At 52.7% G+C, this 13,446-nt stretch overlaps 1 protein-coding gene across 1 annotated transcript in view; it reads left to right on the forward strand.

The window, feature by feature from the left end:
* The window catches only part of Igsf21 (immunoglobin superfamily member 21), a 223,448-nt gene that overhangs the window by 135,790 nt on the left and 74,212 nt on the right, over positions 1–13,446 (forward strand). Inside the window, exon 3 of the mRNA XM_085690366.2 lies at positions 7,605–7,726. Within this exon, the coding sequence (XP_085546492.1) occupies positions 7,605–7,726 (122 nt within the window). The remainder of the gene's footprint in view (positions 1–7,604; positions 7,727–13,446) is intronic.

A 13,446-nucleotide genomic window follows, 5' to 3' on the forward strand; every position in this document is an offset into this window, starting at 1 on the left:
GTTTTACTTCTAGAATTTGAGTGAGTCTTTGCCACATGCTTGACTCTATTATAGAATTTGAACTCACAGCCCTCTGCCACACCTCATTCACTCCCACCCCATCTCCACCAGCACACACAGAAGACAATACTAGCTCCATGCTGCCGCCCTGCTGGAGAAAACAGGAAACACGGAGCCAGATGGTGAGAAGCCAGTCCCCCACTGTCCACATCTGCTTGGCTATAGTTACCTCAGCACAAGTCCAGCCTTGCAAGACAGATGCTAATCTTAGGCACATGAAGGATTCAGTCTGTAGCTCTGGGCCCAATTCCACCTGATGAAGCTGTGTTGACCTGATTTATGTCATCTTGGGTCAGCTCTCTTGGTGTAAGCATCAAAAGTCGTAGTTAAGGACCGGTACCCTGAGAAGCCCATGCCTTCCTTTGCTGAGAGGTACACTTAGCTAATAAATGTATATTGAGAACTTAGTCTGTGTTTGTCTCCATGCCAGACATGCAGGGTCACGTGGCATTAGGAAGGGACCACTGGATGACAGTCACGTGGTGGAAGTTTCTAGAATCGCTTTTCATTGTCTTCCGCAATGATTGGAATTGAAATTCAGTAGCAGTATCTACTTCCCTACATGTTTCACAAGTGTGTGCCTATTTCTTACAACATTTAAGACACGGTCTCATGTAAACAGGCTTACCTCCGACTCCTTGTGTTGAGGATGACCTTGAACTTCTGATCTTCTCACCTCTGCCACATGAGTGCTGGGATTATAGGTGTCCAACCTGGAGTTTTATGCATGACCAGCAGGCATTCTATCCACTGAGGTTCAGAGCTGGGCCGTGGGATAGTCTGGTTCCATGTTCGGTCACTTGCATTATCTGATAGCTGTTCTTTTCACCCTCAGCGGTGCTAGAAGGCTAACCTCATTCTTTCTCGTTCACTGCCAGGAAGTATGAGTGGCCTTGCTGGGGACTTGAACCTGTGCCTGGCTGATGTAAGCTCCCAGGGGCCACCCGCTCCTCCACATCTAATCAGTTCATTAAAGTCTGCCTTGCAAACACTCCCTCGCGCCACCCAGGACACGGAGACCTCAGCTGCTCCATTTCCAGGAGAGCGAATTCCTTCCCCGCTGGAGAGGAGCGGAGTAATGTAGGCAGGCAATTTAAACAGCTCCACAAACCCGCAGTTTCCACTCTCCGCCACTATTACACTTCCTGGCCGCAGCGGGATTGGCCCGTAAGTGGGATATCAAGTTTATTACAGCCATTTCCAACCTGTAATTGGTTTTGTGGAACACAAAGAGAAAGGCTGGGGGAGGAGAGAGGTGATCCCCCATTTTTTTTCTTCATTTTTTTTCCCTTCCCTTTTACGGATGGTGGCATCTAGGGGCACTGGTGAGAAGGCTGACTTTGAGGACTTATTTGTTTTTTTCAAATTAAAATGTGGCTGGCTGACCAGTGGGCTCTCCTGCTGCTGGCTGGACTGCATCTGTTGGCCATGCGTCTATGAGTCCACACGTAAATCCATCTGCCCACAGCCAGGGTTGCTGGTAGGGGGTGTGTCTGGCACTGATGGTGGGGTGGAGGGTCATGACAAGCTGAGGTCACTTAGAGCAGGCTCTCTAGAGCCACAGCGATGGGACCACACAGGTAGACAGACTCTCCAGAGGCCACCAGGCCTCATTTTTCTCATGGAACATTTAGGGAAACTGAGGCCTGCATAGCAAACAGCATAGAGACACTTATAGCTAATAACTTGGGGAACTCATAGCAGAAAGGCTGGCAGGGTAGGACCAGAAGAAAATACCTTTTTAAAGGCACCTACTGTGTGCTGGCTGCCCAGCCCGGCCACACAACAATGTGGCTTCTTGGAAGCTGATTGTCCCTAACATACATTGAACATGTTTGCATCTGTGTGAGTCTGTGTTTACAAGCAATGCTGAGCCCACACAGTAAGAACTCGGCCCCTTCTCAGGACATTATTCTCCACAGTTACAGCTACCCGTGTGTGAGGGTTGATCTTAACTGTCGGGGTAACTGGATTTAGAAGCATCATAGGAACCCAGCTCTGGACATTTTTGCAAGAGAATTTCTAGATGAGGTTAAGTGAGGTGAGAAGACCCTCCCTGAAAGGGGAGGGGACGACAAGGGGCAGGGGAGGGAGGAGGTTGTAGGGAGGAAGAGGGAGACATAAACCTAGGTATGGGCTGGTACCACCCACACATAGGGCGGCCCTTCCCCTTAGTTAATCCTCTGGGCACTTCTGACCACGACCCTCACAGGCACACCCACACCCACACGTGTGCCTCTCTAAGCCTTCCAGATGCTTCTCAATCCAGTCTAGCTGAACCTACACGTCTCCAAGAAGACTTGGGCTGGGGTCACCTTTCCTCTCAAGGAACTCTGTACCCCCAGGAGCATCATGGGTAGCTCTTGGCATATGCCTGTCACCGCAGACTTGCCCTCTCCATTCATCCTGCGGTGGGCTGTGGCCTGAGCTCTGTCCCGACCAGATCCTGAACGGGGCACGTTGGGCTGTGGATGTGCCACAGTTCCTGCCTCCCTCTTGCCTGAGGATGGAAACTGTGCCCGTGTCTCGTACACTTACCACCCTTGCCCACAGCTTATGGTTCAGCCTCAGCTCAGAACCTCCGACCAATGAGAGCGTCATAGAGCCCCAGTGCAGGCGGTGCAGCAAACAGCTGGTCCCTTTCCCCCAGATAAGAGTCAAGATAGATAAATAAATAAATAAATAAGGGGACAGTTCGCACGCTGTCCCAGGAGAAAGGTTGTGACTAAGAACTGGGGGTGATGGTGTATGCTTGGAATCTCAGGTTCAGTAGGCAGAGGCACCGTCACTCTCAGAATCTGGAGGCCAGGCTGGACTCCCCATACTGAGTTTTACCACAGCTAGACACTGTCTCCAAAAAAAAAAAAAAAAAGTAAAAAAAAAAGTAAATAAAACCATAGAAAAGCAGGCTCGTCCTTGAGGCTCTCCTGCGCCTCGGCCTGAAGCAGGGATTTATGGCTCAGGTAATTCTTCCTTGCTTTGTCTGGGGTGTGGGGGTGTGTGGACGTGGGGCGGGGGGGCGAGTGTATTTTCCTCGCCATAAAACCCTCAGTCCCGGTGAATAAATTTGAGGAGACAGTTTTACTGACGGATTTTTTTTTTCCTCTGTTGTGTAATAAAAAAAATGGAGTGAAATTTGAGATTGGGACGATGTGGGCTGCGAGTTTCAGGAGGATATCAAAAGCTCTCTACCTGAAGGCTGGCAAGGCTGGAGCCAGAGGGCTGCCGAGAGCCTGCTGCCCGTCCTTCTCAGGCTGCGGCTGCCATGCCAGGTGAGGCCAAGGGGCAGTTAGGCGGCCTTGCCAGCCTGGCAGGACAGGCAGGGAGTGCTGGTCCTCAGCTGGGCCTTCGGTTGCAAAGTGACTTGCATGATGCTTGTCTTCCCAGGGCATGGGGGGAGGCATACAGATGAGATGGAAGGTTTCTCACCTTGGCGAGCATGTGCGTGTGTGTGCAGGTATGTGTGAACACGTGTACAGGGATGCAGGTTCCTGTGTGTGCATGTACACATGTATGTAGATGCTCATGGTATGTGCAGGCACGAGTATGTACATGTTTATGTGTGTATGCTTATGTATGAGTGCATGGACATAGGTATATTTGTGTGTATAACATGTTCACGTGTCTAGGTGTGTGTGTGTGTGTGTCTGCACCTGTGCATGCATGCAATTATGCATGTGTTAAAGGCCAACCTTGTGTCCTTCCTCAAGTGCCCTCCATCTTAGTTTTTAAGCTGGCATTCAGTGATTAGGACAGACTCACTGACCAGAGAGACCCACCTCCCCTGTGCTGGGATAACAGACATGGGCCACCATGCCCAGCCTTATTACTGTGTGCTGGGGATTAAGCTACCTCCCCATGTCAATTCCAGAGTATCAAAAGTTTGTTAAACGTCTGAGGTGGGTCCTCTTCATTAAAAGCATCAGCAGTCTCTCTGGCCTGTTAATTATATGCCAGGACCTTCACGGTGATAACCAAGAGTATCTCTAGAATATGCCGGGTCCCCTGGCAGAGAAAGGGGGCTGGAAAGGTGGCTCAGCAATTAAGATCACTTGCTATTCTTGCAGAAGACCTGGATTCTGTCTCCAGCACCCACATGGCAGCTCACCGCTATCTGTAACTCCAGTTCCAGGGGGTCCAATGACCTCTTCTGGCCTCCGTGGGCTCTGCGTGCACATGATAGACAGACATACTGACAGTCAAAGCACTCATATTCATAAAATAATAAAATAAATAAATAAAATAACTAAGAAAATGTCTCCCAGTTGAAGGCCCCAGTTGAAAAGTACGTTGATGTCTCTAAGGGGCCAAGAATCCTTGAAGGGCTGGGAAGAGGGGAATGGTGGACCCACCCTGTAAGTTTGTTCTGACTTTGGAAGTAGCCAAGCCACTCGACCCCGCTCCCCCCCAGACCCTGCACCTGTCTGGTTCAGTCCACTGCAGGCATGCGGTGGTTAAGGCATCAGCCTCAGAAGCAGGCTGTGGGTATCCCCAAATTGCATCCTTCCCGGGCAAGTGCCAGCACAGAGAGCCTCATGCCAGTGAGATGCCACCCCCTCTCACACACCACGGCTCTCCTCCTCCACGCTGCCATCCTACTCTGGAATCCGGGTCCTTCTGCAGATACACAGATAAGAAAAATACAGCCGACTTCAGAGGGGACAGACCAAGTTATGAGCTAGATAAGTCCAGAATGGCGATGAGAGGCAGACAGGCTTGGTGAGGGCTGATAGGAAAACCAGCCAGGCAAAGTCCTACTGCTGATCCCACTGAGTGCCACCAAATCTATGAATGTGTTAGCATCCTTCCACCTACCACAGGTACTCACTGAGGTGTCCTTGTTCTTGGTCGTTCCTAGTCTATGGGACAGGTAACAGATGTGGCCAGTGCATGACACAGCTGAAGCCCCGTAGAAGCTGGCTGGGTTGCACTAAATGTGTGCTTTACTAAAACCACCAACACATAGTTGAAGGCAGCCTGGGTGCTGATAATGCCAGTCCTCCTGGTTCGGGCGGGGGGCGGGGGTGACAGATGCCTGGGGAAGCCACTCTCAGCATCTCCCCATCCCTGACCACCTCCCTGGCAGCCCCCTCCCCTGCTTCTACCAGAGGAGCCGCAGGGAGTTAATTCTACTTCTCCAGGCCCAGGCATGAGGCCGCCCTGTCGCAGGCTGTTAGTGTGGAGCCCAGCTGAGCGGCGAGAGGCTGCGAGCTCGCGGTCTATAATAGAGTTGCTGAGACAAGCGGAAAACTGCAGCCGAGTAAACAGATAAATAATTGAAACAGTGACAACACATACCTTGCTGCTGTGTGGAGTAACACTTTCATTAGCGGGAGGCGGTGGAGACCAGGCGCGTGCTCAGGGCAGCCGCTGCTGGGGAGCCCCAGACACACGGGCCTGGCTCTCCTCTCCGGCAGCTGTGAACAGCAGGACCCTGCAGCAATCTGGGCCCCAGCACCGGGGTCCCCTGCTTCCCCAGCTTTCATGCACTCAGGTGGAATGGAGACCTTGCAGCCTCCTCCTCAGGACTGTCCCAAGGGTGGCTACAGAAAAACAAAGGCAAGCGTCCTGTACTGATAGACCCCATTTGTCTGTCCCTGGGTCGCTGCTTCTGGTGTGGCCTCCCTCTTGGACTTGCTTCTGCAAGACCAGAGGAGGTTATAAGCAGAACCCAAATCTGACCCTGGTGACTGGTGTCTGCAGGGGGTGGGACATTGCTCTGTCCATAGGTCCTCAGTGGTGGCACTCTGCTGTCAGGACCCTCTCGGGCCCCCTCCCTCTTACTCCGGGCACTCGAAGCAGTCAGTCACTTTCACAGAGGCAGCTGAGCTGATCCCTCCTGCGTCTGCCCTTGGCTCCCACCACCTGCTCCGCCAGGCTGACTCTTCTCCCACCTCCTGCAGAAGCAGTTTTGACTTCACATCCTCCAAGATGCCCTTGTGGGTGCTCCCCGCCCTCAGAAAGTGCCCTTCCCCCTCTTCTGGATTCCCATACCACTCTGGACCTAACCTCTCTGGGTTTATCAGAAATGGCTGTGATGTCTTGGGCTGGTAAGAGCACCTGTTCTTCAGGCCTGGAATTCACATGGTAGAAGGACAGACGGACTCTCCAGTTGTCCTCTGACCTCCTCAGTCACCCCACACAGCATGTGCGGCATATATGATAATAATAAGAACACTAAAAAGCAGAAATAGTTGCAATATAGCTTATTTGTCTTTCCACAAGTTATTTGCCTTCTGATGGTCCCCTGGCCCTCCATTCTCCCCTCCTTACTAGCTAGCCTTCCCCCTCTCCTGTCTTCTCTCTACTGACTAATGCTCTGGGATCAGGCCCTGATTCCATATCTCACTCTACAAAGCTCATTCTGGTCCTGCCCACAGTTACCCGGGCCACACTTGCCATTTCAGCAAAGCAGAGCCTTCGTGGTGGATGGAGCTCCTGGTGCCTGGAAAGACTCAGCAGGGAGAGAGGAAGAGGCCACTAGCTTCATTCCATTCATGCCTGCAGGGCCTCAGAAGACCCCCCCCCTTGTGCTCCACCATGTCTGCAGGGCCTCAGAAGGCCCACCATGTCTGCAGGGCCTCAGAAGGCTCCCCGAGTGTTCCACCATGCCTGCAGGGCCTCAGAAGGCTTCCCCAATGTTCCACCATGCCTGTAGGGCCTCAGAAGGCCCACCATGCCTTCAGGGCCTCAGAATCCCCCCCACCAGTGCTCCACCATGTCTGCAGGGCCTCAGAAGGGTCCCCAGCATTTGCAGAATTGAAAGTCCAGCCCCTCCCTGCTCAGAGGTCAATGCTCTGGTGGCTGGCACCAGTGGAAGAGAGCCAGACTTACTCACAGGCTGGCTGCTGTCTTCCAACTCCACATCAAGCTTTGCAAGAGGGAGGAGGAACGTGGCAGGGAAGTTCTGTGTGGGGTGCTCTTTGTGGTCAGCACACATGTCTTCCATCTCTTTCTCTAGGGCATGGCTTAGGTAATGAGCTTGGCCTCCCGGGACCAGAGGCTACCATTCTTTTTTTATTAATTAATTTGCTTTATTTAATTATTTATTGTGCGTGTGTGTGTGTGTATGGACATGCCACAGTGCACGTGGAGGTCTGAGGGCAATGCTCAGGAGTCCATTCTTTTCTACCATCTTGAACCCAGGAATCAAATTCAGCTTGTCAGGCTTTGGCTGCAAGCTCCTTCACCTGCTGAGCCATCTCGCAGGCCCCGTGGCTCTTTTACAAATGCCTAAACCGTCAGTGGAGTGCTTGGATTCAAAGACCGGGAAAGCCTAGCAAAGTCTAGCAGCCGGGCAGCCCCTGTGGATAATGGAGGAGTGGGGCAGGATGGGGCGGGGCAGCTCACATCTGCAGCACATGTGTGGAAATCTTCCTCTGCTGAGGGAGAGAGGGAAAAAGAGAGGAAGGCAGAGAGGGAGGGAGGGGAGAAGGAGGGAGGGAGGGAGGAGCAAGGGCAGGGACAAGCCAGGGGAACTCCTGAGGAAAGCGGTGACCAGGGCCCACCAGGGACTCACCTGTGGCTACTCTGCTCTGTGGCAGGTGACAGATGGTGGCACCATCAAGCAGAAGATTTTCACCTTTGACGCCATGTTCTCCACCAACTACTCACACATGGAGAACTACCGCAAGCGGGAGGATCTCGTGTACCAGTCCACTGTGAGGTGAGGCCACCCGAGCTGGCAAGCTGGCAGCAAGCATGTGAGCAGGAAGAGGGAGGGGCGAGCCTGGGGGCGTACTGAGCCAGCCCTGGTCAGCAGCCCCTGGACACTCTTAGGCAAAGGCTTTCAACCTGTGAGTCATGACCACCCCCCCCCCCCCCCCACACACACACACAGGGGTTGCATATCAGATATTTACATTAGGATTCCTAACAGTGGCGAAATTACAGTTAGGAAGTAGCAGTGGAAATAATTTTATGGTTGGGGGTCACCACAACATGAGGAACTATATTAAAGGGTCCCAGCAGTAGGAAGGTTGAGAACCGCTGTTCTTAGGGGATGCAGCCCCCTCCTTGATCTGGGGCCTCTCTGCAGAAGCGGAGCCACTCCCTGGAGGGAAGAGGCAGGAAGAGGCAGGACCTTAGCTCCTCTTATAATCATGCAGGGTAGGCTTCACAGACCCTTTCTGCAGGTGAGGACTCTGAGGTCCAGGGAGGGCGCGATCTGTGCTTAAAGTCACACAGCTCACAATGACAGAGCCAGGAAACACATGCAACACATATCATTGTCCCCCAAGATCCCTAAGGTCACAAAGGCCCCAGGTGGGGACACCTAGACTCTTAGGTCAGGAGCAGCAAGACAAGGAAACAGGAGCCCTCCCCTGTTTTCTGAAAAGCTGCAGAATCAAGATAATTCAGCCTCATACTGGGGTCCTATATACTCTACATATGTGGGTGCCCACAGCCCTACACATTCCGTGAAGGCCCACATTGTATTTCATTCCTGCATGGTAGTCTCCTCTGACAGAGGGCCTCTTCTGCCTTTCGTCACCTGGTAAACTCCTCTTCAGTCTTCAGAACCCCACTCAGGCTGTTCCATCTCAACAGCAAATTAGCAGACTAGATCTTGCTGGGCTGGATAGCGAGGCTCCCTCAGTCCCCACCCTCCTCCAGGAAGGGGATCTCATGACTTGTGTAAAGTAGCTTCACTGTAGTGCTGGGTATGAACACACACAACCACACACACCTGCACACAGGCACACACGCGCACACACACACAAGCACACACCTGCGCACTCTTTCCTACTATGTGGTAAATGCATTGCCTGGTGCTCTCAGAAGGCAGGGTTCTGACAGAACCCAGGCTGGGACACTTGGGTTTGTGGGGCAGCAGGGGCACCCCAGTGAGTTTGTGATGTTACACAGTATTCTGAGTCCTGATTGGACAAAGCTCTGCCCCTCAACTGGGACTCTCACCTACCCTTCCCTCTGCTCTTAGCACTAAGTCTCTGCCAAGGCCTGGTAGCACATCTGTGCCTGACAGCATTTGCAAAAAGAATGGACCCAGAAAGCCCTGGAGATACTCCTATGTGGTTGGGGGCCTTGGTTTGCATGAGAGTAAAATTACAGAATGAAACAAGAATGCTTTGTTTGCCAAAGGCGCTACTGGCTCTGCAGTGGGGATCCAGCTGGGACCCCCTACCGGTTGAATGAGGTTCAGGAGGTGGCTGTGAGCCCCTGATGGCCTCTGTCCTGACCCTCCTCCAGGAGCTGGTCCCTCCCCCTCTCAGGCACTGAACTAGGACCCCAGTCCCAGCTGTTCTTTCTTGGAGCGCCTGCAGACAGCAAGGGTGCCCTGGGCTCCCAGGAGGCAGGCAGGTACCTCTCTGTATTTTCCCTTCTGTAAAGCAGCTCATGGCAAGGATAAATCAGTTAGCATCAAGATGAGAGCAGAGATAAAAAGCACTTTGGAAAAGAAAATAAGCACTGCCCTGGGAGTCACAGAGTCCCTCAGCTGGGGACTCTTTGGCTTATAGCCAGGTTTCCCTGAACACAGTCATGAGAGGGGTGGGTAACTCAGCACCCAGCACCCAGCACTGGCGGACCCACTGCTCCCAGTCACGGGTGTAGCTTCATGGTCCCCACACCCCCACGCACACCATGATCCCTTAGCCAGAAGGAAACCCAACTCCCGCATGCATGCACCTCTTACAGTCATGCCCCTGTCCCTGTTCACCGGCATTCAGGAAGTCAGCAGGTGCCTAAAGACCTGGGTTCAAATCCCAGCACAGCCACTGTTTACCTACTGCCCTTAAACCAGCCCCCCCCATCCCTTGGAAAACAGGCTGATCAAATTAATCTTCCTGAACTGTGGAATGTGGTAGAAATTGATGCCCAATGACCCAAAGTCAGATGCTGGCTGCAGGTGACCTGGAGTTAGTTTCCTGGTCTCTAAACATGGTTGAGTGGAGCATGTTCACCCCTGAGTCTCAAGTAACCCTTTGTCCCCACCACAAGGCAAGCCCCACCTTGTGCCAGACCCCCCTAAAGTCTCTGTGTGCACACTTGCTCTTCTGTACCTCACACTCCTCATCAACAGCTTCTGGGACTTGGAAAGGTAGCAGCTCTCTACACCCCGGCTCTGCATTTTACTTTATAGAAGGGGTCAAAGTTCAGTAAGGTCAAGGGTCTCCCACTGGAAGGACATGAACTTGGTTAGATCTCAAGTCACTTCTTCCTACACCTAGACTGTGGTGCCGTCTTTGTTTTACAGTTAACGAACACAAGACCCAGAGAGGGTACAAGACCTGCCCAAAGTCACACAGTAGCAGCAACTTGATCCAGTCTTAGGGCTTAGGGTCCAGGCGCCTTTCTTCCCCCATGTTCATGTGGGGTTTCTGCAGTCTTCTTTCTGAGCCGAGACACGAGGGGCTCCTGAGCAGAGAGGGTACCCCAGGGAGCAGAGCCACCATGCTTGGGGGATACCAGGAGACAGTGAAGGAAGAGACGGCGCTGGGAGCATCTCCTGATGCCCAGGCAGTGGAGAAAGAGCTGCCGCGGGTGCCAGGCAGGCAGCAAGGCCCCATTAGGGCTGGTGGTGGGGCTCCGGGCTCCGCATTTACATATAAATGAAGATATTTACAAATTAATGCATCTCGGCCCAGAGTCCCAGCTCTGCAGCTGTCTGAGCTGCTTCCTCTTCAGCTGGGAAAGAGGGGCGAGAATGAGGCTGGGAATATCACCAGGAACCGGCAGAGAACAATTTCCTGGGGAGCCTCAAGGAGCCCCAGGGACTCCCCGTGCCTGTCTGCAGCTGGTGGGCAGAGAGAGGGTGCCTGTCTCCTGGGGGTGCAGGTGTGCCTCCCTGCAGTGTCACCTTGGGCCATGTTACTGTCCCTCAATGTGTGATGGACTCGGGCACTGGGGAAGGGACTGGTGGGCAGCAGAGCAGTTCACTCCTCAGACCAGAGTAGTAGGGGGTGGGCTGGGCAGGGAGGAGAGGACCCTGCAGTGTAGGGCAAGAGTACTGGAGTATTAATACTAAGTGCTAGAGGACCACCTACCATGCAAAGTGATGGGCCACAAAAAGCAGTGTATGTGTGTGTGTGTGTGTGTGTGTGTAAGTTCACTTGTGTGGGTACACGCACGTGTGTGCAGGGTGACACTTCCTCAGTCACTCACTCTACCTTATACACTGAAGCAGGGTCTCTCACCTAAGCTGAAAGCTCATTTAATTTCACTAGTCCAGCTAATAATCTAGCTCTGAGGATGCCCTATGTCTGCCTCTAGGGTTGCTGGGACTCCGGGCAGGCAGGCTACTGTAACTACAAGTGCTGGGAGCCTGGACTGCAGTCCTCACACCACCGTAATAATTGCTTTATCCCCGGAGCCATCTCACCAGCCCCCAGAACAAGTATTTTAGGATGTTGAGAGTGAGTCCCTCCTGTGCAGTTTCCTGATATATAATACACACTATGGCAAGGAGGACAGGCCAGGTTTGGCCAGGGCACAGTTTGGCAAGGTTTAGTTTAAGCTATCCAAGCAATTTCCAGTGTGCAGCCTCTGCTATGCAAATCGGGGCCATGTAAATAAAGGGCATGCAAATAGGGGCTATGCAAATGAGGGTCATGCAAATAAGGGCGTTCCTGATCAGAGAGGGTGGGTCTCAGGGAACATGGTGGGGGTGAGAATGGGGAGACTGCATGACACAGATGATGTCCAAGCAGAGAAGTTGAGTATAGACAGTCATGCATCAGTGGGTGGGGCAGGAAGCAGGGGTCATTTCATACTTGCCAGCCCGGCAAACACGAAGACCTTGAGGTGAGAAGGGCTGCCTGAGATGGAGCAGGGCCAGGGCATAAGAAACAACAAAATAAGAAGCAATTTACCCTCAGCATCCTGGAAGTCACTGAGGGCTGCGGCCCACTGTGACCCATACTTGAAAGTTCACACTGGCTAACTGAGCAGAGGGAAGAAAGACAAAGGGATCCAGGGAGGAGGCGGGACCTGATCTCCGAGTCCCACAAACACATGGGAACACGTGTCCTCTCACCCACATGGCTGAGAACAGCTGGTTGTTTGAGCACAGCCTGGGTGGGGCTCCATGGAGAAATGAACACACAGCCTTACCCTCCCAGGCTTTGATAGCAGGGAGCAGGGTAGGGTGCGGGTGGACACTGTCAGGTAGACACTAAAGGAACTGACTGTCCCTGAGGGCTCTGATGGGTTTCGGGTCACCAAGGCGGCAGAGCCACGGTATACAAAAGAGGTTGGGGCTTTAAACCTGCCCCTTCCTCCCCATGCTCTCACCAGGCAGCAGGATCCCCCAGGGATCAGTGCATCCTCCCCACCTCAGCACCCAGAATCTGCTTGATATTTAGAGAGGGGTACTGTGTAGTGGGGGGGGGGGGGTGTGCCAGAGCTGAGGAGTCGCTCAGACACAGGCCAAGATGACTCAGCTGGTCAGGCCGAGGAGATGGTGGTGATGGCGGCATTGAAAGTGAATCCTGAATCAAAAGGGGCTTCGAGACAAAAAAGATCTCGGAACAGAGTTTCTAAGTGGAAGGGACAGTGTGTTCAGAGGAGGTGGGAAGGCACCCGGAGAGGGACAAGGCCACTCCAAGTAGGCAGACAATGGTCTTTACAGAGAAACCCTCTGGAGTCTGCTCTAATGAAAACACACTTCTGGGTTTTAAATAGACACATTAACAGCTCAGTCCAAAGAGCCGGGCATCCATGGCCCTGCGAGACCTTACACGTCTTCCCCTGAGGCTGTATGTTAGTATGTGGATTGCTTGAATGCTTGTCTTGCCGTGAGTATAAAGAAAATGTGGTCCCAGTCTCGATGATTTAGAAGCCTGAATTCTTGGCCCCTTAGTCCTCTGGTTGCCACCATAAGCAATGCATCCGTTTTCCCCAAAAATGCATGTAATGGGAACTCCTTGCCTGTTGGGTGGTCACCCGTTCACTTACTCATTCCTTGCCTCTCAGTAAGAATACATTGAGTACCTACTGTGTATAGAGCTTGCTGGGCGTGAGCAATAGGACAAAATTAAACTCCGCCTCTCTGGAGATGGCCACCCCAGATTCTGCACACCCAGTGCAGCCATTGTGAAACTGTGCCTCTCTCCCAGCTCAGATCCTCGAGAAAAACAGGTGAGAATTCTGTGGTGAGAACAACTCTGGGCCCCTCCCAGTATGTCAGTCTTGACAGTTGACATCTGTTTTAATCATAACAAGGAAACCCCCAGCCTTCAACCATAGTAGGAGTCCTGCTAGTCCCTATGGCAAAGTCAAAGTTTTTTAGAAGAAGCTGCCGTTCCCCTTCTGAACACTAGGGGAGCTCTCAGGGACTTGCCTTTGTGCATCTCCTGAGCCAAAGCTGGGCGGGCCACCACCAACAGGCCAGATCAGAACCACCTGCCTAGAGATCTGCTTGGAAGT

The sequence above is a fragment of the Myodes glareolus genome, chromosome 6, assembly GCF_982192425.1.
Source record: "Myodes glareolus chromosome 6, mMyoGla1.1, whole genome shotgun sequence".
Lineage (NCBI taxonomy): Eukaryota > Metazoa > Chordata > Mammalia > Rodentia > Cricetidae > Myodes > Myodes glareolus.